General features: G+C 36.6%; 1 protein-coding gene across 1 annotated transcript in view; it reads left to right on the forward strand.

Annotated features, from left to right (window-relative positions):
• The first annotated feature begins 1,883 nt into the window (after positions 1–1,883).
• LOC138329978 (Na(+)/H(+) exchange regulatory cofactor NHE-RF2-like) overlaps positions 1,884–23,117 on the forward strand; it is a 30,039-nt gene continuing 8,805 nt past the window's right edge. The window contains 4 exon segments of the mRNA XM_069277291.1: positions 1,884–1,980; positions 6,301–6,728; positions 6,730–6,892; positions 7,382–7,774. Of these exon segments, the coding sequence (XP_069133392.1) occupies positions 1,959–1,980; positions 6,301–6,728; positions 6,730–6,892; positions 7,382–7,774 (1,006 nt within the window). The 5' untranslated portion in view covers positions 1,884–1,958.

The following is a 23,117-nucleotide window of genomic DNA, read 5'->3' on the forward strand; positions in this document are numbered from 1 at the left end:
TGAACATTTCTTACAGTTTATGTTATATACTATAAACCAATCTTCTCTTATTTACAGCTACTAAATTTCATGATCATTTCCATAGCAAGAAAATTTCTGTCACCAGATTACATTAATTTTTGAACTTTTCTCAATAGAATGTTGGTTTAGTGTTTTATTTTGGACCCATCCCACTAGATTGAGTGTCCATAGAAGATAATATGTGTGTTTGGAGATCCCCAAAACAACCTGGGTAAAGTACAGTTTACCGTTGATTAGTCACACTTTCCAGTGTTTGTGACGTCATCTGTTGACGTCAATTTTGTGACATCACAATCACCAGATAAGGTGGGACTAATCGACAGTTTTACCCACGTCCGTTTTTGCTTCAGCTAACTCATGAAAAAACCCACGTATGAAAAAATAATGTTAGACATTTTAGGGGTCTAAAAATATCGAAAAATTCTATACTGTATACTGCATACATGCTACAGCTATCAGAGTAGTAGAACTTTGTGTGGAAAAGTCGCCATGACAAAAAATTGACCACATCTAGGTAGGTTTGTTGGAGAAACAAATCATATTTTTAGTTGTTATTCACAGAAATGGTTACTACTGCTGGAAAAGTTGATAATTTTTCTTTTCAAAAACTTCCTATACAATTGTATGTGCACAGTACCAGTGCTGCCATTCAAAGTGAACAGCATTTTTGTTCCAACAAAACTGATCATGACACGAAATTGTCATGGATTAGGTTTTGGAACCTTTTCACATTTTGTAAATACAATACGGTATGTATGTATGTATGTATGAACTGTATTCATGAATCTTATTGGCTGCATGACTGAAAATAAGTTATTTTAGGCCACCCTCAATCTCTAATATAACCGGTACCCCATAGCTATACATTACTGTACAAGATCTAGAGACACACCAGCAAAAACATACACAAATGTGCCACCACCAGTGTCTGAAATGTTAACATAATAATATTTAAAAAAAAATTATTATCTAACTTTCCAACAGTATATATTATAAAAAGATTAGTAACCATTTCTGTGGAAATTGACCTACTAGAGATATAATACTTAATTAATACAAAACATACATATATCCATTGAGTAGAATAACAGGTCAGTAATTCTGTATTATGGCCAGTTTGGATATACTGTATGTGTATCTGATATGGTATGTTTCAATGAGGTAGCACTTAAATACAGTTGGCAAAGTCCTCTAGCACAAAGAGACACATGATATATCTCACACTTTGAATTCCAAACACTCAAACAATTGAAGCAGTAGGGTATAATATTAATGCAATATTAAACAAAACCATTAAAAGCTCTGATACGTTTGTATTGCCTAGAAAATATCTGCTGTCTAGGCCTCTGATTTCCATTTTCACATTGGTGTCCAAGTATATATATCTTCCTTTTATTTTTGTGTAAAAGGTTAACAGATAATGTCTGGTTAGAATCTGAAGCATTTGAACAGATAACCTATATATATATAATTATACACGACACACTTGTACATCAGAATTTAGGCATTTGCATTAATATTATGCTGTAGTTTACATGTTTTACTACATTATACATCTATATACATATTTGTTAGTAGTTTATAACAAGACCTTTGGTTAAAATTGAGAAATAGTTTTAATCATACATTCATCGAACATACAAATTGTTGTGAACAGAAAGAAAAGTCTTTGACCTTTTTGCGAAATGAAGTGTCACCAATGTTAGTGAAAGGCTCACTTATGTATATCTATATGGTGGGCTTGACATTCCTGTATATGTTAGGTGTAATGTATGTACATATGATGATGCCTGTGGGCTGGTATTAGTTATAGTGCCGGGCGGGGTCCACCACTCATTATAACGGCCCTGTGATAGAAGGGGGAGTGTCCTGGTATTCACAGGTGTATAAGTGGTCCTGACAGAAATTAGCGCCACAGTCCAGTAAAAGTTTCTGTAATGGAGCCGCCGACAAACCCAGGTATATCTCTCTTTATTACAACCCTGATGTATTACGGTAATGTGGGTGCTCTTTGTTAACAGAGTCATACATTTAGTTATTTTTGACAAGGTTCTGTGATTATAGCTGTGATTGTATAACCGAATTGGAAGTTAGCTGAGTTATAATGTTAATTAAGTTGCCTGGATGGATTTATAAGCAGTACAGTACTTAATGCGTCTAACATTCCCTCAAACGCGTTTTAGATTCGTTTGCGTTTCTTTCATTTAGTTTCGTTTGCGTTTTGTTTCGTCGAGCATTTTTCGTTTGCGTTTCGCGTTTTCGTTCGTTTGCGTATTGATTCGATTTCGTTTGCGTTCGTTTGCGTTTTGATTCGTTTTGGCTTTCGTTCGTTTGCGTTTGCGTGCGTTTGCGTTCCAATTCGTTTACCGGATGTTATTCATTGATATTTGATTAGGAATTGTTGACTGCGCATGTGTTGGCTAACTAAAAGTGGAGTCAAACGACGGTGTAGGCCGATAAATTTACGTGTTCTGGACAATGTAGTAAACATACACAAATAAATTTAAAAAAAAATCCTTTTGTATCTAGACATCAATAACATTTGATACATGTAACCTACACACATTGTTTGATAGTAAGGATCATTTGTATACCTTTCTGCAAGGTCTTGTATAGTACTAGCTATACACGTGTATGTGCTACAGGGGGACAGGTACAATATACACTTGTAACACCCGCGGTGCTTGATAAAGTGGACTGAATGATTACAGACAGGTGTGAACTGACTGAACTCACGCCACAGGACGCCTTACTGCTGGTAATAATATATATATATAACTCACTGGTGCATACATTATAAAAAAAATTATATCCGACTCATCACTGTTAGCATTGGATCACATTATTTTCTAGTGATACACACTATTCTAATAATAAAATAACACAATTAATTATATCTCAACCATAAAACGAATACTTTTTTTTTTACATACCGGTATTTTATGTGAAATTAAGAACGTACCGAAGTCAATAGATATCAAATCATAATTGACTTATATATATATAATCGTCCAACACGAACTGACAGTTGATACATGTACATTCAACTGTATCTCTGTATTTACACGTATTGGCCATTGATATGATTGATCATGTATTTTATTGGTATGTTGATGTAACAAAACACACGAGGAATAAAACACCATAGAGCTGGTTTTTCTGTGATGACTAGAATAACACAACATTGTTGTTTTTGTGGTATGCTTTGGTACATGTACATGCACGGGGTCACGTACGCGTATTATACATCGTAGCCTAAATAAACATGTGAGGGGCCGTGCGCGTCTGAGGCAATCAGTGAGCCATTGTTCATGGGTGACTGCACTTGACCAGGTGTGATACAAGTTGACACAAAAGCAAAATATGCCGCTGTCAAATAACAAATGGAAAGCAGGTAAATCGAGAGGGGGGAGTGGGGATGGAGAGGGGTAGAGTGTTGTACATGTGTTGTCCGTGAATTATAAAGCAAGTTTATATATAAGATCTCCAAATGGGTCGGGTAAATGCTACAGGTGAGTGTCCACATTGATATCTATATAACGGCCGGTACGGGGACCTCCTCTGCAGTCATATATATACATGTAATATATAACTACCTAACCGCTAGACCTAGGGTTTATACTTGCAGTAGTCAAATGTACATGTTCACAATACCTACACTAAAATAAGAAAGTTCTTCTGAAGTGTTTTTCTTTTCTGAAACTGATAATTTCTATAAAACAGTACTAGTATGTGTGACAAATTCAGAGCAGACTTATAGATACTAGCATTGATTGAAGACTATTTGTACACATGCATGTTTTATAATTATTTTTAAAATCTCGCTTTATAAGTTAAAAAAATGTATTAATGCTTGGATACTATACGTAATCACATACTTATTGGTAATATATTTATAACAAATGCATATTTTCTTAGACAAAATATATTTTTCATAATGATAAATCGTACTAAATCAAAATTGCGAACGTAAAATAGACATCGCTTTCAGAATCCGGATCACTAAGCTACCGGAGTCCCGATCGACATTTATGATTGCTTTCTGGTCTTCCGGTCACGCTTTCACTTTGTTTACGTTTTTCTTTTTCGTTTTGCGTTTAGCGCTTGACGAAACGCGTTTTTCGTTTTACGCTATTCGTTTTTCGTTTTACGCTATTCGTTTTTCGTTTTGCGTTTTCGTTCGTTTTCGTTTAACATTTCGTTTGCGTTTTGCGTTTCGCACTCGTTTCGAGGGAATGTTAGACGCATTAAGTACTATATGAAAATGATGATGGTTATGATGATATAATTATAATACCATCACCCGTTGATATTTGGATATAGAAATGGAGAAATTTCTTGATACTGTCTAGAGATCTAGATGCTTACGTGCTGTGCTTCGTCATCTGATTTGGAATTCTGGTTGTAAAGTTCATTGGTTATAATTCTATGGCGATGATGTGTATGATGACCTTGTCCGAGAATTCAAGGACAACATATTGGATGTACAGAGATCATCTGGTCAAAATCTGTTGGTCCAAGAAAACCTTTTTATTCAGTAGCTTTTACTTTTCAGTAAGTTGATAATATAGAGGCCGGTTTGTATCATAACCAAATCAATTAAAGATGTACTCCACTGCCGTCAGAGCAAAAATAATATTTATCATTTGGACAATAATTGAAGTTTAATGATGTATGTCAAAAAACAGAAGAAAATACATTTAAATATTTTTGTTGTCTGAGGAATTAGTTTCTCAGTCTGCAATAAAGGGCATAATGTCGTGGATTTTTTTTTTCGGGATGCAATTTATTATTTTAAAAACTTTAAAGATGCTCCACCGCCAACAAATGGTATTTTTTTCACTATCAAAAGCAGGAGCAGACGATTTAGTATTTTTCTTCAGTTACAAAAATTACTTACTTTACACCATTACCACCACTGAAAAGCTTGAGCTTCTAATTTTATTTCAAGTTAAAAATATGAAAAATAATTAATTGCATCCCGAAAAAATTCTGTGGCTCTATATCATTTATGGAATGAATTACTGATTGCGCATGCACCAAAGGCAAAATAACAAAAATGTATTATTTTCTGTGTTAATTAGACATACATATATACGATTGAACACCAAATATTGTTGAAATTATTAATAACATTTATGCTCTGTCGGTGGTGGAGCATGCATCTTTAAATTGATCGAGTAAAAGAAGAAGCTCAAACTTTTCAATGATAGAAATAGTGTAAAGTAAGCAAATTTTATTTCTAAAGAAAAACACTAATTTATATCTGCTCCTGTTTTTAATAGATGACAATTATCATTCATCAGCAATGTAACATCTTAAAAAAATGATTGAGGATTAAATTTGGATTTTATTGAACTCAAGATTTATTGACAAATCATTGGTTTACCATATATATCCGTTTTTCGGTTGGTGAGTTCCTTATATAATGATCACCCTGTCCTATTGTTTCGACCTGTGATACACCACACCCATATCAATAGATAGTATACACATGAATCATAATACAATGTACATCTGTATATAGGTATTTCCTCTTTAGGTTTATATATGTTACTGTCTGGTCATGATAATTAAAGTAGCCAGTGAATCATAATTATAAAAACTCATCAAATAACAAAATTTTATTTACTCTGAGCTATCTAATTATAATGAAGTAATAATTTGAAAGGATTAAGCCAGCGTTAAGTGCACATGTCTACAATTTATATCCCACATTCAAGATAATCTGTATGTCTAGTCAAATAAGTTTTAATGTTAAATGATTCATTCTAATGATATGCTGTTTTTTATCTTACAGGACCAATAAAGCATATTTTATATGGTTTATGTGTATATTATGAACAAAACCATTTAAGTTTATTTTAGATTGTTCATCTTACGGTTTATTGGTCGTTTGCTTTGGTTTAACAACGTTCTATTAACAGCTATATAAGGTCATAACATTTGTGAACAGACCCTCTGTATATTTATGTAATGAAAGTTGATGCCTTATATGAGTGTGAAGGGGAGGCTGTGCTGCCGTACATTCGTATTGTCTTATTGTGAAAGTGGGTGAACCATGAAAGTATGTAACAGGCCTGTTATTAATTTATTAAAACATATTTGAAATGGTTTATAATTATATATATATATATATATATATATAAAGGACCATTAAATGATATATTTATATCCTAGACTTGTACATGACCATATTTAGAAAAGCTAATGGGACGTTCATTCGTTTATATGTTCCAGAACCATTAAGTTATATTTTGTATGGTTCATATTTTTCAGAACCTGAAATGAGCCTGAACAGCCAGAACCACTGGTGGAACAGGACCCTGAACCTGAACCCGAACCTGTCAATACCGACTACGAAACTGTCCCCCCTTATGAACCACCAACAGATGAAGAACCAGAGGTGGTGCCAGAACCCGGAGGTGGTGCCAGAACCAGAACTGGAGGCGAGTGAACCTGAACCAGAGGTTAGCGTGGAGCCTGTCGTTGTAAATGATGTTCCTGAGGATGTCCCCTCCCATTTGTGTCCACGTCTGTGCCATATGATTAAGTGGCCCGACTTTGTTGGCTATGGATTTAACTTGCACGCTGAAAGGGACCGTACTGGTCAGTTCATCGGTACCGTGGACGAGGCATCGCCCGCTGAGACAGCAGGTCTAAAGGAAGGTGACCGAATTATAGAAGTCAATGGTTCGAATATTGAGTCAGACACTCGATCACCAGGAGGTCATCGGAAAGGTCAAAGCTGGAGGCAATGAGACGAAGATGTTAGTGGTGGACAGGGAGACTGACGAATATTACAAGTCTCGGGGTATCCAGGTACACAACGGTCTGGAGGAGGTCCGATATAAAAAGTCCGACCGCAGCGGTTGTCACTCTTTACAAAGTAAGAAAGTATCGATTTCAATTCAGAAGGTTTATATCTAAGGGCAGTTAAAATTTTAAAGTATCTATATATACACAGGCGCACACATGGAGAAAAAAGGAAAGTTTAATATGAAAAAGTGAATAATATACCAAATTAGAAATTACCACCATGATATTAGAGGATTAAAGTTCTCTGATTTTCCTTTACTTCTTGGTTAATGATTAAATTGACCAATCATGCTTGCCAACCCTCCCTATTTTAGAGGAAGACTTTCATTTTTGAACCCCCCATTTTAGGTCATTTTAGCAATTCCATATTCTTTAATATTCAAAATGTAAAAAATCAGAAAGAACAAGTCAAAATATGCAATAATCAACTTTTAATTTCTTCATAGGGTGTTACTAAGTAGACTTTCTTGAGGTTAAAAGTATGACCAATTGTTTCATTTATAGAATTACCATGTTTCAATATTTTGCTTCCATTTTGTAGAAATTCAGGAAAATAAGGAGAACAAAGTCCCAAGTGTGAATAGCACGGCCACAGCAAGATTATGTCATATTACAAAATGGCCAGATTTCCAGGGCTACGGTTTTAACTTACATGCAGACAAGAACAAAACTAGCGGACAATTTATTGGTAAAATAGACGAAGGTTCTCCAGCCCAAAGTGCAGGATTAAAAGAAGGAGATAGAATTATTGAAGTGAATGGAAAGAACGTTGAGGTAGATTCCCACCAAGCAGTGATAGGATACATTAAGGCTGGTGGTGAGGAAACAAAACTTCTTGTGGTAGACTCTGCTGCAGATCAGTCCTTCAAATCACAGGGAATTAAAGTCAGCAGTTCCATGTCCCAGCTACAGCACATCAAGACTGAAGCTAGAGGTAAGATACACAATACATGTATATGTGTAACATGGTGATATCAGGGATGTGATTCCTCCCTCCTCTTTTCAGAGGATCAATATACACTGCCCTCAAAACGTTCTGTTACATGTACAGTTTTACAAAAACACAAACATAAAGTACAGAAATATGTTAACCTTTTTAATACAGGCATCACTATATATCATTTATTAACTTGTGACGTTTTTTCTTAGAGATTTATTGTAAGAGAACTTTTGGAGAGCAGTGCACATATTTACTTTGACAGTCACCATATACATGGTCAAAAAATTCTGTTTCTAGTAAGTTGATTAGAGTCAATCCTCTCTAAAAAGTAAGCCAAGAGTCCAATTACAAGAAAACGGTCTTAACAGCCAAGTGGCTTTTAATTTATACATAGAGCACATTGTGTTGAAATTGACCATTTGGGTCCTTGAGAAAGTGGTCGTTATACAGAGGTGGTCACTAAGACAGGTTTCACTGTATATTGTTACGATCAGCTGTATACATATGTTGTTGGGGATACCTATTATTTTTGGTGACCTGTACTACTACATGTGGTAGTGTGTATTGATCCAGGAAAGTGTATAGCTCTGACCATGACAATGGATTGTGGGTTTTATTGTCCCCTAGCCGTGCCTTTTTATGTACATAGGCTCAGTCATGTGTGAATTCGCAGTCTTGGCCATGGCCAGTCCTGCTTGATTGATACATAAATGACTAGCTATATAGTGTGCACATGAATTAAATTTCTGGTTTCTAAGAAGGTTTGAGCCCCCAGGCTGTCGGACCTGTACGTGTTAACATTGTGGTACTGGTATAGGTCATCTGGTACATATACGGTATTGTACAAAAGTAATGCCTCATTAACTTTCAAGTTCAGACTGATTGCTGATATATAATTCATCTGTGTTGACCATTACATAGAAGTAGTCTCTATTAGGTAATAGCACTTGTAGGCCTAGCTCCAACATACAATATAGGCTTACTGCTTTCTGTACAAATTTGGATTAATTTGCATTTTTTATCCTAATTGCAACTACCGTATTAGCAGTAATTAGCACCCCTCCCCTTTAAGTGCCCTCCCCTTTTCTAGAGAAGAGTTGAAGTTGTATAAATGTCAATCCCTTAGATTTAACAATGTTTTCTACCATGTAATGCCAGTAACATCAGCATTGTATCTCATATTACATGAACTTGCAAATTTTTTACCTGTGAATCACGACATAATAATGCGTCTCAAAGTCTAAATGGCATATATGCATGCTTACTCCAACAGTAAATGTACCATTAGTACAGAAAGATTTAAAATATGGACGACAATTTCATCCACAACTTACATTAAGGTTCCCTAATAGGCGCCCCCTTTTGTTACAATTATTTAAGCACCCTGGGCACTAATTACGGCGAATACGGTAGATATACAGTAAAACACAGTTATAATGAACCAGCTGGGGACCAACAAAATCACTTTGTTATAAACATATAGATTGTTATACACTTATCACAGACATATTATGTGAATGAGAATCACTATGTTATAACCATGAATTTGTTGTAAGTGTGCTCATTATAAATGTGTGTTATTGTATCGTATTCGGCGTAGGGAGCTTAAAAAAACTTGTAACAAAGAGAACGCTTATTAGGGAACTAAAATGTAAGTTGTGGATGAATTTTTATTTTTAATCAGCCTTATTTTAACTCTCTAAACTCATGTCACATTAATCTTTCATAGTTATAACATGCATTTTATATATATGCTTTAATTTCTTCCCTTTGAGACACATTATTTCGTTGTGATTCACACATGAAAGGCTCTAAAGTGAATGTAATATGGGATACTTATACCATGCCAATATGATAAACATCACATGTTAAATCCATTGGATGGGGGAGGGATGATTCCTTCAATTTCTCCTAAAGAGGAAAGGGCGTTTATAGGGGGAGGGGCGTTAGTTACTACAAATACAGTATGTACATTTACTATATAAAGCTACATTATCATACTGTTTATATCACATAAGATACTGAGTCATATATGAGAGAGAATAACACAGTAATTAATTAACCATGTAAATAAAGGCAATAAATCAGTAACCAGGCCCAGGGATATATACATATTTATACATATGTCACATATAGTAAAAGACAAGGTCAGAATGAATCAGAAGTTCTACTATACAGTGTAACCTGTCTGGACCAGCCATTGTCTAATCCGGAACCCTGTCTATTCCTAATTAATTGTTTGATATTTAATTATCTTTCTTAAAGATGCTCTGCCGCTGACAAATGATATTTTTTCACTATCAAAAACAGGAGCAGATGATTTCGTATTTTTCTTCAGTTACAAAATTTACTTAATTTTCACCATTACCACCATTGAAAAGTTCAAGTACTTCAAGTTAAAAATATAATTGCATCCCGAAAAAAATCGGTGGCAAAATATCCTATATGGAATGAAGTACTGATTGCGCATGCATCAAAAGCAAAATAAATTATTTGATATTTTGTTTTGTGTTAATTAGACATACTTAACACGATTAAACACCAATTATTGTTCAAATGATGAGTACCTTTTATGCTCTGTCGGCGGTGAAGCATCTTGAAGGCTATAGGTACACAGTAATTATACCCGAGATGGTAGTGTAATTATTTAATCATGTCTATTGTTTAGATATTATAACGAAGGTCTACCACGTGCACACGGTTTGTTTACTGTAGGAAAACAAGCAGAGCTAGAAATAAAGTGAAAGTTTCGTATTCAAATCACACGGATTTTTTTTAGTCAATTATCTGTATGAAGAAGCCGAAGCCATGTATAGTTTTAGAAAATGACTATGTCATATAATGACCGGCATCAACTGATCATCGTGTAATTAGACCATATAATTTTGATTCTTGGCATAACCGGAAGCGATCGTAGTGTAGGTTAGTGCAGACGAGAACATCCCCAAGAACATTCACGCAACTAACTAACTAAACTACGTTTACAAGCGGTAACAAAGTCAAGATTGTTGTAATCCATTCCTTTTTAAATGTATGATTCTCTCTTTTGTGATAACATTCACATTATCAATCAATATCGATCGGTTTTTTACGAATATACTAGCCATTACATGCGGTACACTAGTGTAAAAAACGACTTCCGATCGATTAAATCCGGATCGTAATGATCGGTATTCGGTTCACTTCTCCAAACCGAACCCTCTCTAAACCGACCGAAATTATGTGCACCGACCATGACCGGTTTCGGGAGGTTCCACTGTATTAATAAAGAGGAATTCATTCTCTACATGACATCCATGTTTGGTTTCTAGAGGTGATCGGTTTTGAGAAGGTTCGGTTTTGGGAGGTTCCACTGTATTATAAATTTTCCATTTTTTAGCCCACCATCATCAGATGGTGGGCTATTCAAATCGCCTTTTGTCCGTGGTCCGTCGTCCGTCCGTCCTTCCGTCCTTCCGTCCGTCCGTCCGTCCGTTAACAATTCTTGTTACCGCTATTCCTAAGAAAGTGCAGAAAGGATCTTTCTCAAATTTCATATGTAGGTTCCCCTAGGACCCTAGTTGTGCATATTGCATTTTGGGACCGATCGGTCAACAAGATGGCCGACAGTCGCCCATCTTGGATTTTGATAGTTGAAGTTTGTTACCGCTATTTCTCAAAAAGTGCAAAAGGGATTTCTCTCAAATTCCATATACAGGTTCCCCTAGGACCCTAGTTGTGCATATTGCATTTTGGGACCAATCGGTGAACAAGATGGTCGACAGGCGGCCATCTTGGATTTTGATACATAGTTAAAGTTTGTTACCGCTATTTCTCAAAATGTGTAAAGGGATCTTTCTCAAATTTCATATATAGGTTCCCCTAGGTCCTTGTTTTGCATATTGCATTTTGGGACTGATCGGTCAACAAGATGGCCGACAGGCGGCCATCTTGGATTTTGATAGTTGAAGTTTGTTACCGCTATTTCTCAAAAAGTGCAGAAGGGATCTTTCTCAAATTTCATATACAGGTTCCCCTAGGACCCTTGTTGTGCATATTGCATTTTGGGACCAATCGGTCAACAATATGGCCGACAGGCGGCCATCTTGGATTTTAATAGTTGAAGTTTGTTACAGCTATTTCTCAAAAAGTGCTGAAGAGATCTTTCTCAAATTTCCTATACAGGTTCCCCTAGGACCCTAGTTGTGCATATTGCATTTTGGGACCGATCGGTGAACAAGATGGCCGACAGGCGGCCATCTTGGATTTTGATAGTTGAAGTTTGTTACCGCTATTTCTCAAAAAGTGCTGAAGGGATCTTTCTCAAATTTCATATACAGGTTCCCCTAGGACCCTTGTTGTGCATATTGCATTTTGGGACCGATCGGTGAACAAGATGGCCGACAGGCGGCCATCTTGGATTTTGATAGTTGAAGTTTGTTACCGCTATTTCTCAAAAAGTGCTGAAGGGATCTTTCTCAAATTTCATATACAGGTTCCCCTAGAACCCTTGTTGTGCATATTGCATTTTGGGACCAATCGGTCAACAAGATGGCCGACAGGCGGCCATCTTGGATTTTGATAGTTGAAGTTTGTTACCGCTATTTCTCAAAAAGTACTGAAGGAATCTTTCTCAAATTTCATATACAGGTTTCCCTATGACCCTTGTTATGCATATTGCATTTTGGGAATGATCGGTGAACAAGATGGCCGACAGGTGGCCATCTTGGATTTTGATAGTTGAAGTTTGTTATCGCTATTTCTTAGAAAGTGCTATAGCGATCTGTCTCAAATTTTATATATAGTGTGTTTGAAAAAGTTTGAAAAGCAGGGAAAAGATCCCTCTTTCCATTGTCAGACCCAGATCATTCTTTGGTGGGCGCCAAGATCCCTCTGGGATCTCTTGTTTTTTTTTGCTGGGCTAGTAGATATTTAGGCCGGGCTAGTGAGACTTTGGTGTCTACTAGCCCTGGGCTAGTGCTTTGAAATAAATTTTTACACCCCTGACTATATTATAAGGAACCTGCAAAATAAGTATTAATACTAAATAATTCATAAATCAACAGTTGGCCTGACTTTGTTAATTTGTATAGTGAAGCATCACAGGCTTTGAAAATGGTGTAGCCAGGGGAAGCAATGCGCATTTAGAAATTGGGTTTCACTTTGTGTTAAATGTAAAAACAAATCCAGGTAATTCAACACAAAAAAATAACAAGTAATATATATATATATATATATATATATATATTTTATACCACAATGAAACGGTATATTTAGTTGAAGAGTAATGTGTTTCAATTTTGAAGTGAGGACGAAAGCCGCCATATTGCATTTACTGACCCCCTATAAAGGCATAGAGGGTCAGTAAGATTTATAGGGGGCGAGGGCGTAGCCCGAGCCTCCTAACTGCGTAAACAAAACATGGCGGTCGAAAAGTAAAGCATGGTTTCTCCAACTGATCGTGAACTACAGGTACGTTACGTTCACAAATAAACATATTTGAAACTGTAAATGCCTTAAGTAAATGTTTTTGGTAATGATTGTATTAAGTTAGAATCCACGACTGCAGAAACGATCTGCATCAATGACGAACATCTTTGCCGATTCACGTAAAAAATGACAAGCCGTACGAACACTAATACGTGTTGATCATGCCGATATGAAGCGTTCTTGGAAACATATATCGGCGTATTTTATTGAAAATAACCTCCAATTAAACATGAGCACTGTCCACAATTCGTAGTTATTGATAATTAAATTAAATCACCCGTGAATTAACTTTAATTAAATGACAAAAATAACAAGCACACAAACAGTTGTTTACTACGTGATTTTTCTATGCCAATAAAACAAACAAAAAGAAGTTCCGATGCAAAGTCATTTTGGTGATATTTGTAATTACTCCATTGCTCAAATCCATCATCCAGTAAACTGAAAAATAGGTGGGGGTCTTATTTGCAGACATCCCCCCTAAGTCTGAAAATGTGTCAAAATAGGTGGGGGGTCTTATTTGCGGGAGGGGTCTTATTTGCGGTGAAATACGGTATACTTCTTACTGACCCTCTATGCCTTTATAGGGGGTCAGTAACTGACTATATAACGAATTTATCGCATCGAGGACCTTTGGTTTGTTTCATAAGGTCTTTATTTCCTATTTGTTTTGTCAAGAATCTGAATTCAAAGTTGGATTATGCTGGCGAAGTATACAACCAATCGCCGCTTTTAAAATAATTCAGAAGTGGCCTAACGTTAGGCACTAGGCCTACATATTTATTTATGTATTTCTTTGCAAATATACTGTATTATGGAACCTGCAGTATACGTACTGAATATCCATAAATCAACAATATTCGACATTCCTAGTGCACAGTAAGACAGGCCTACCTCAATACGACACCAAACTGGCTGTATATTGAAAGCATCACAAACAAAAGTGACACAAACATCCATCCAACATTTAAAGTGCAATCTCCTTTATCATCTGTGCATTCTCGTTGAGATAATCACTTAAAAGTTATGCCGATAAATTGATTGTAGAGTGAGGATTGATCTATAGGTACGAACTCCTCCATTTGTTTATGATCACAGTCTAGAAAACGCTTGAATTGTTACGTTTGACTTTCGCAGCGTCATCAACTTTAAAACTGGCATAGGGGAAGCAACTTGTATTTAAAAATATGCATTTCATTTAATTTGTAGTATTAAAGTTATTTTTACACAAAAAACTAACAAGTAATATACATGTATAGTTTAACGGTAATGAAGTAGTATATTTAGTTGAAGATAATGTGTTTAAATTTTGAAGCAAGGGCAAGAGCCGCCATATTGCACCATAATAAAATTTACTGACCCCCTATAAAGTGATAGGGGGTCACCACGTGACGGCTCTCCGCCAATCATTTGAGGACATTTCTGTCAGAGGTGCGATAAAAAGTGTTACAGGGTCACCGTGTGATCATGATATTTTTTCAAAAGTATGGTTATTGAAACAATGTCGCTAGTGCAAACTGTAAATATTTATACTTACGCATGCTTAAGTAAATGTGGTATTGTTTAGTGGGTACCCTGCCATACTCTAGCTTGCATGTTATAATGTATACAAGTTGACATGAAGTTAGTTAACAGTTCTGCTGTGAAAAGTCATTAAGTAAAGGAAGAAATACACTTTGATTTCCCATTTCAAACTTCAAACACCTCTTCACTAAATCCTTTCTTAGTATTGTCTTCATGGCATAGTTATGTTTGTTAAACATACAAAATCCTAGAGTTCGCCAGTCACAAGGTCTTTCAAACAAAGCTTCTGAAGAGTGGTAAACTCTGCACATAAAAGAGTTTTCCGTTACTCTACGCACAGCTTCGCAGTATTTTCCTGATGCTATCTAATATGCATTATCTGGTTTTTTGGTATAAATTTGATTGTTCAACTTGTAAACTATATTCTGATTTGCACTCATTTTCTTCAAGGACCCTTTTTACAATCTGGCTGGCAGGATTTTGTCCGCAATGGACTTTTCTCTTCAAAGTCTGCATATAACTTTCAAATGGCCATGCTGCACATTTGTCCAGACATCCAAACTTCTCCACTTCCTTTTTGAGATGAACTAAGCTATGTACATTATATACTAAAAATTCCCTACCATAAATATCCTTACACTTGCTTACAAAGTGTAGTAATAGTTGGTGGGCATAATCACGGTAGTTGAAAGCCATTTCCTCACTCACCAGAATGCAAATTGCAACCCTCAGGCCTAAATTAAAATATTATTTGTTTGCCCTCCTCCGACCGACCCATGAAAATAGGCCCGACTAAAAAAAATTTTATTGAAATATTCTAGTGAATTTTTTTTTATTGTCGTGTACTTTCCATTGCCGTGTGAAAACCTTTGATGAATTGCGGTATAAATTTTTGTTTGGCCTTATTTTAAAATATTTAAATTCAAATTTTACGTACATTTGTCTCAGCCAAATGAGCAAACGATCGTGATTTAACTTCAAGGTGCCGACATGCACTGATGCAGTTGTTTGTAACATTTTCCGTGTGTAGGAAAATGGCGCTGGGTTGAAGCCATACTTTCACATTTTCACACCGGGTGTTTGTGAATTTGATCGGTATTGCTATTGATACAACGATAGTTTGATAATATTTCAGATATTAATCCAAGTATTAACTGCATTAAAACGTCGTAGCAAGTATTTTTGTTTCCAGAGTAAAATACGAAACTTTGCGGCTAATCATATTATACTGACTGCGTAAACAAAACATGGCGGCCGAAAAGTAAAGCATGGTTTCTCCAACTGATCGTAAACTACAGGTACGTTACGTTCACAAATAAACATATTTGAAACTGTAAATGCCTTAAGTAGATGTTTTAGGTAATGATTGTATTGAGTTAGAATCCACGACTGCAGAAACGATCTGCATCAATGACGAATATATTTGCCGATTCATGTAAAAAATGACAAGCCGTACGAACACTAAAACGTGTTGACCATGCCGATATGAAGTGTTCATGGAAACATATATCGGCTATTTTGTTGAAAATAACCTCCTAGTAGATATGAGCACTATCCACAATTCGTAGTTATTGATAATTGAATTAAATCACCCGTGAATTAACTTGAATTAAATAACAAAAATAACAAGCACACACACAGTTATTTACTACGTGATTTTTCTATTCCGATAAAACAAACAAAAAGAATTTCCGATACAAAGTCATTTTGGTGATATTTTTAATTACTCCATTGCTCAAATCCATCATCCAGTAAACTGAAAAATAGGTGGGGGGTCTTATTTGCAGACATCCCCCCTAAGTCTGAAAATGTGTCAAAATAGGTGGGGGTCTTAATTGCGGGAGGGGTCTTATTTGCGGTCAAATACGGTAAAAGTTGAATCATTCCATGGATCTTCAAACGTTTTGGTAGTCGGATGTAACATGGTCGATTGTCAGAATATTGGGGTCAAGGGTCAAAGATAGAAGTCCATCGTCGGACGTATGGATTTTTTTTTGAACTTCGGTTGATGTACGATGGTCCAGAAAATATTTCAAGACTCTTTCCCGAGGGTATAGACGTTCAATGCTAACCCTGCCGAGACAAAACGCCCATGTTTGATTATTTTTCTTATACGTCTTGTACTTGTATTGACACATTATGTGTAGTGTGAGTCACAGCTGTTTATGACGTCATAACAATTGCATGTGATTTGATTGTTCTACACACGGACAATGGACATTTTCAATTGTTGTGACATCCAGTGATAAATCTATGTTTTGACAATGATGGGACAATTTGTGGTAATTGAGTCAAAACTATATAAGTTTGAGGTTTGGAAAAAAAAAAAAAATTCCTACCTATCGAGTTCATCAAGCATCGTTTGTTTGGGGTGTTTGAACAATTAATCGATTAAGAAATCTGTAATCGAGTTTCGTCGAAATTGCCCGATATCATGATAAACGAGAGGGTTTAAGTAGCCAGTCAGTAAAACAAGCAAGAAATGTCATAGAAAACTTGTTGCAATCAATCGCTTGTGTGTGTTGTTGCTCATATCATTTCAAATATCAAGCGTCTAAAGGAATTGAAGAGCACATAAGCACTATGTAGTAATTAATGTAAACGTTCAGAGGAGTATGATTTTATTTGTGAAAACATAAGCGACCTGGGAACATGGCAACATGTGAGCCTATAGAAGAAAGTTTATATAATTTTCCTGCAAAACATACGCGGTCAAATATAATCTATTTTAATTGATCATTGATTGGTTAAACAAAACTGTGATCATCGATCATAAAATTTCAACCAATTCCCAACGCTAACGAATAATCATACCTGCCTCCAACCTGAACGACATCGGGCATTACACATAATAATGGTTGTGATTTATCTCCCCTCGGTACGTAGCTCCGGTTGACCCTGCCTCCACTCCGTTCCTGGCAGGGGATGAATTCAACCCTATTGCCGAGTGTTGCACAGCGCTTTGAGGCTGATAAAAATATATTCTTCATAGAATATCCATATATAACTGTATTGTTCCGACAACTATGATCAATATCAATTCACAAACCTTTCCATTAGAATCCAAGACAAACACAACACATACATGATTCTGTTCAAATATGCCACAATGTTTTATTTTCTGGAAACCATGACGAAATGAAACACTCAACAGGTAAGATGTGTTGAAGTTTAAAAAAATGCCAACAAACTAAGAATAAACCTTGTGAAACTGAACAAATGTAAGTATTATTTAGAATTTAGCGAAAAAGAATTTTCAAAATTCATGTTAAAAACTCTGTGACATTATATTTTTTATGTAGTAAAAACTTGTAGGTCATTCCATATATGGTACGTATACTGTATATGTATACTTGCGATATTTGGAGCGCAAGATTTTCTAAGGAGAAGACTCAAGCATCATGGCAGTGTCAAAGATGTGAGCCATTCAAATGTGCTTACAAAGTAAAAAAAAACATAATTTAGACATGGAGATGAGTAAATAAATAATCATTTTATGTTTAAAATGTTTGATATAGATCTAGTAATTTAATCACAAATTTACATGACACACGTGAAATCAAATGTAACATTTTGCATCACTAGTCAATGGGACGGAATCATAGCTCTGACGAAAACCATCTGTCCGTCGTTCAGAGCTATGTCATCGCAGCTACAGTAACGTGCCAAAAGTCTTCGTAATTTTTATTTTTTCCCCTATATATTCTATGAATTTTTACATTTTTTCTTTGATTTTTCCTTGTCTCGTCTATTGGCGGATTTTACTCAATTTTGGTATACTTGTAGAGAATTATTTTCACTTTCAGCTCCTAATATTTGTATAATTTTTTGATATCTTGTTTTCAAAATATATATCTTTTTTGTGTACCACTTATACTTATGACGACATTTCCTTCTTTGTTTTTACCAAAATGGCAACGAAAAAGTATTGCGTGGTAATGAAATACGGTTTTCTCAAAAAGTGCAGAAAGGAAAATTTTGTAAATATTATTAGCTGTAAGTGTAGATAATTTTTCTACAAGTATGCCAAATTTGATAAAAATCAGCGCCTAGATGAGATCAGGAAAAATCTAAGAAAAATGTAAAAATACATGGAATAAATAGGGAAAAACTAAAAATTACGAAGACTTTTGGCACACGACTGTAAATGTCAACCAAATCACCAAGGTCAGCTACTTTCGATTGTAAGTTTTGTAGATTAATAGCATTGTCTTTTTTTTAATGACTGCTATAATCATTCCTCACCAACAATTATTTCAACACTAACAACATTCAAGTCTCATCAACAATTATAGGGACATAAAACTTGTATTTGTCACTTAATATTCACTATTTTTTAGGTCACCTGAGACGAAGTCTCAAGTGACCTATTCTAATCGCCTTTTGTCCGTCGTCGTGTGTCGTGTCCGTAAACAATTTACATTTTCGACTTCTTCTCCAAAACTGCTGAAGCAATTTCAATGAAATTTTGCAAAAACCTTTTAAGGCATAAGGCCAGTCAAAATTGTGAATTATATGGTCCCCACCCCCCAGGGAGCTATGGGAGGGGCCAAAAGGGGTAAAATTGACTAAAATTTCAAAAATCTTCTACTCCACTCACAGATGTGATGGAATTAAATACTCTTCATAGATAGAAAGGTCCTAAGGTCCTTTACAAAAATTGTGAATTATATGACCCTGGGGTCTCAGGTTTCCCCCTGGGGAGGGGTTAAGTTTACTATAGTTTATATAGGGAAAACACATTTTTGAGTATTATTTGATCATTTGTAATAGGAAATGAGTCAAATATTGTCAGAATTATCAGTATGAGATGGCCATTGAATCCTATTAACCGATTTTCCATGACTGACCCCCAGGGGCCTTAGGGCGGGGTCAAAAGGGGTCAAATAGGCTATAACTTCAAAAATCTTCTTCTGAAATTCTGGAAATGGTAGAATCACATACTCTTCATAGATGGAAAGGTCTTGAGGTCCTTTACAAAAATTGTGAATTATATGACCCTGGGTCTCACGTTTCCCCCTGGGGAGGGGGTCAAGTTTACTATAGTTTATATAGGGAAAACACATTTATGAGCATTTTTTGCTCAATTTTCATAGGAAATGAGTCAAACTTGTTTAGAATTATTAGCCTGAGATAACATTTTAATATCATATCTATATTGGTCCTGGTCAACCCCCTCGGGGCAGAGGGGCGGGGCCAAAAGGGGCAAATAGGCTAAAACTTAAAAAAAATCTTCTTTAATACTGGAAATGGTAGAATCAAATACTCTTCATAGATGGACAATCTTAAGGTTTTGATGAAAATCAAATACCCTGGGGTGTCGCGTTTCCCCCTGGGGAGGGGGTTAAGTTCTATAGTTTATATGGGAAAACACATTTAGAGCAATTTTTGCTCAATTTTCATAGAAAAGACTTGTTTTTATAAGCCTGAATAAATTTTTTTGAATTATATGTCCTGGTCAACCCCCTCGGGGCAGAGGGGCGGGCCAAAAGAGGCAAATAGGCTAAAACTTAAAAATCTTCTTCTTAAATACTGGAAATGGTAGAATCAAATACTCGTCATAGATGGACAGTCTTAAGATTTTTATGAAAATTGTGAATTATATGACCCTTGGGTCTCTGTTTCCCCCTGGGGAGGGGGTTAAGTTTACTGTAGTTTATATAGGGAAAACACATTTTTGAGCATTATTTAGTCATTATAATAGGAAATTAGTCAATTGTAGTCAGAAATATCCCTATGTGATGGTCATTGAATCTTATTACCAAATTTTCCATGACTGATCCCCAGGGGCCTTAGGGGCGGGGCCAAAACGGATCAAATAGGCTAAAACTTCAAAAAAATCTTGACTCTGCATAGATGGAAAGGTCTTAAAGTCCTTTTACTAAAATTGTGAATAATATGACCCGGGGGTCTCACGTTTCCCTCTGGGGAGGGGGTCAAGTTTACTTTAGTTTATATAAGAAAAACACATTTATGAACATTATTTGCCTATTTTTCATAGGAAATTAGTCAAACTGGGTTAGAATTATTAGTCTGAAATAGCATTTTAACATCATATCCATATTGGTCATGGCCGACCCCCAGGGGCCAGAGGGGCGGAGCCAGAAGGGGTCAAAATGGTAATTTCAAAAATCTTCTTTTTGAATTCACAGATTTAATGGAACCAGATACTCTTGATAGATTGGAAGGTCTTAATGATCAGGAAAACGAAACAAGAGGCCCAGAGGGCCTGTATCGCTCACCTGGTTTGTAATGCCAAATAATTTTCTGAATACAGGTTCATTGTTTCTTTTCTGAAGGAATTTTAATATTAACCTCTAAATCCACTATTGGGCCCCACCCCTCCTGCCCCCTGGGGGTCAGAGCCAAAATTTATACATGTTCTGTTCCCCTTCCACAAAGGATGTTTCTGGCCAAATTTGGTTACATTCCAAGCAGAACTCTATGAGAAGAAGTGATTTAAAGGATTTACCTCTATTTCCCCTATTGGGCCCCGCCCCTCCTGCCCCCTGGGAATCAGAGCCAAAATTTATACAAGTTCTGTTCTCCTATCCCCAAGGATGTTTGTGGCCAAATTTTAGTTACAATCCATACAAAACTCTTGGACAATTAAGTAGCAATTTATGAAATTTACCTATAATTCCCCTATTGGGCCCCGCCCCTCCTGCCCCGGGGACCAGAGCCAAAATTTTTACAAACACACAGTTCTTATTCTCCCAAGTTCTGTTCCCCTACCCCCACGGATGTTTGTGGCCAAATTTGGTTACAATCCATGTAGAACTCTATGACAAGTAGCGATTTAAAGGATTTACCTATATTTCCCCTATTGGGCCCCGCCCCTCCTGCCCCCGAGGGGTCAGAGCCAAAATTTATACAAGTTCTGTTCCCCTTCCCCAACGGATGTTTGTGGCCAAATTTGGTTACAATCCATGTAGAACTCTATGACAAGTAGCGATTTAAAGGATTTACCTCTATTTCCCCTATTGGGCCCCACCCCTCCAGCCCCCGGGGGGGCAAGAGCCAAAATTTGTACAAGTCCTGTTCCCCTTCCCCCAAGGATGTTTGTGGCCAAATTTTGTTACATTTCATTCAGAACTCTATGACAAGTAGCGATTTAAAGGATTTACCTATATTTCCCCTATTGGGCCCGCCCCTCCAGCCCCCGGGGGGTCAGAGCCAAAATTTATACAAGTTCTGTTCCCCTTCCCCAACGGATGTTTGTGGCCAAATTTGGTTACAATCCATGTAGAACTCTATGACAAGTAGCGATTTAAAGGATTTACCTCTATTTCCCCTATTGGGCCCCGCCCCTCCTGCCCCCGGGGGATCAGAGCCAAAATTTATACAAGTTCTGTTCCCCTTCCCCCAAGGATGTTGTGTGGCCAAATTTTGGTTACAATCCATGTAGAACTCTATGACTAGTAGCGATTTAAAGGATTTACCTCTATTTCCCCTATTGGGCCCCGCCCCTCCTGCCCCCCGGGGGGGTCAGAGCCAAAATTTATACAAGTTCTGTTCCCCTTCCCCCAAGGATGTTTGTGGCCAAATTTAGTTACAATCCATGTAGAACTCTATGACAAGTAGCGATTTAAAGGATTTACCTATATTTCCCCTATTGGGCCCCGCCCCTCCTGCCCCCGGGGTGTCAGAGCCAAAATTTATACAAGTTCTGTTCCCCCTCCCCCAAGGATGTTTGTGGCCAAATTTGGTTACAATCCATACAGAACTCTATGACTAGTAGCGATTTAAAGGAAATGTTGACAGGACTCCCAGATGTGGACGGTACAACAGGAACTCTGGACGGACGGACGGACGACGGACGGACGACGACGACGGACGCCGCGCCATGACATAAGCTCACCGGCCCTTCGGGCCAGGTGAGCTAAAAATTTGTGAATTTCATGGCCCTGGGATCTCAGATTTTCCCCTGGGGAGGGGGTCAAATTTACTATAGGTTATATATGAAAAACACATTTAGGAACTTTATTCATATCCATATTGGTCCTGGCCGACCCCCAGGGCCAGAGGGGTGGGGCCAAAAGGGGTCAAAATGGATAACATTTCAAAAATCTTTCTTCTGAATTCACAGATTTGATGGAAGGAAATAATCTTCATAGATTAAAAAGTCAAATTCATAAAGTCACTGACTGACTTCAAGGGCCTGATGGGCCAATATATAGTGTTTATATGCATGTCTTTGTTTCATTCTGTATCTGAACACAGGTGACCGTTAAGGCCCATGGGCCTCTTGTTATAAATTTAAGTAGTCTCCTAATAATATATTATAAGAGTTTACTAGTTTCAAACTCAAACATATATGTCTCTGGTCATGTCTACCAGATTT

This window comes from Argopecten irradians, chromosome 8 (assembly GCF_041381155.1).
Source record: "Argopecten irradians isolate NY chromosome 8, Ai_NY, whole genome shotgun sequence".
Classification (NCBI taxonomy): domain Eukaryota; kingdom Metazoa; phylum Mollusca; class Bivalvia; order Pectinida; family Pectinidae; genus Argopecten; species Argopecten irradians.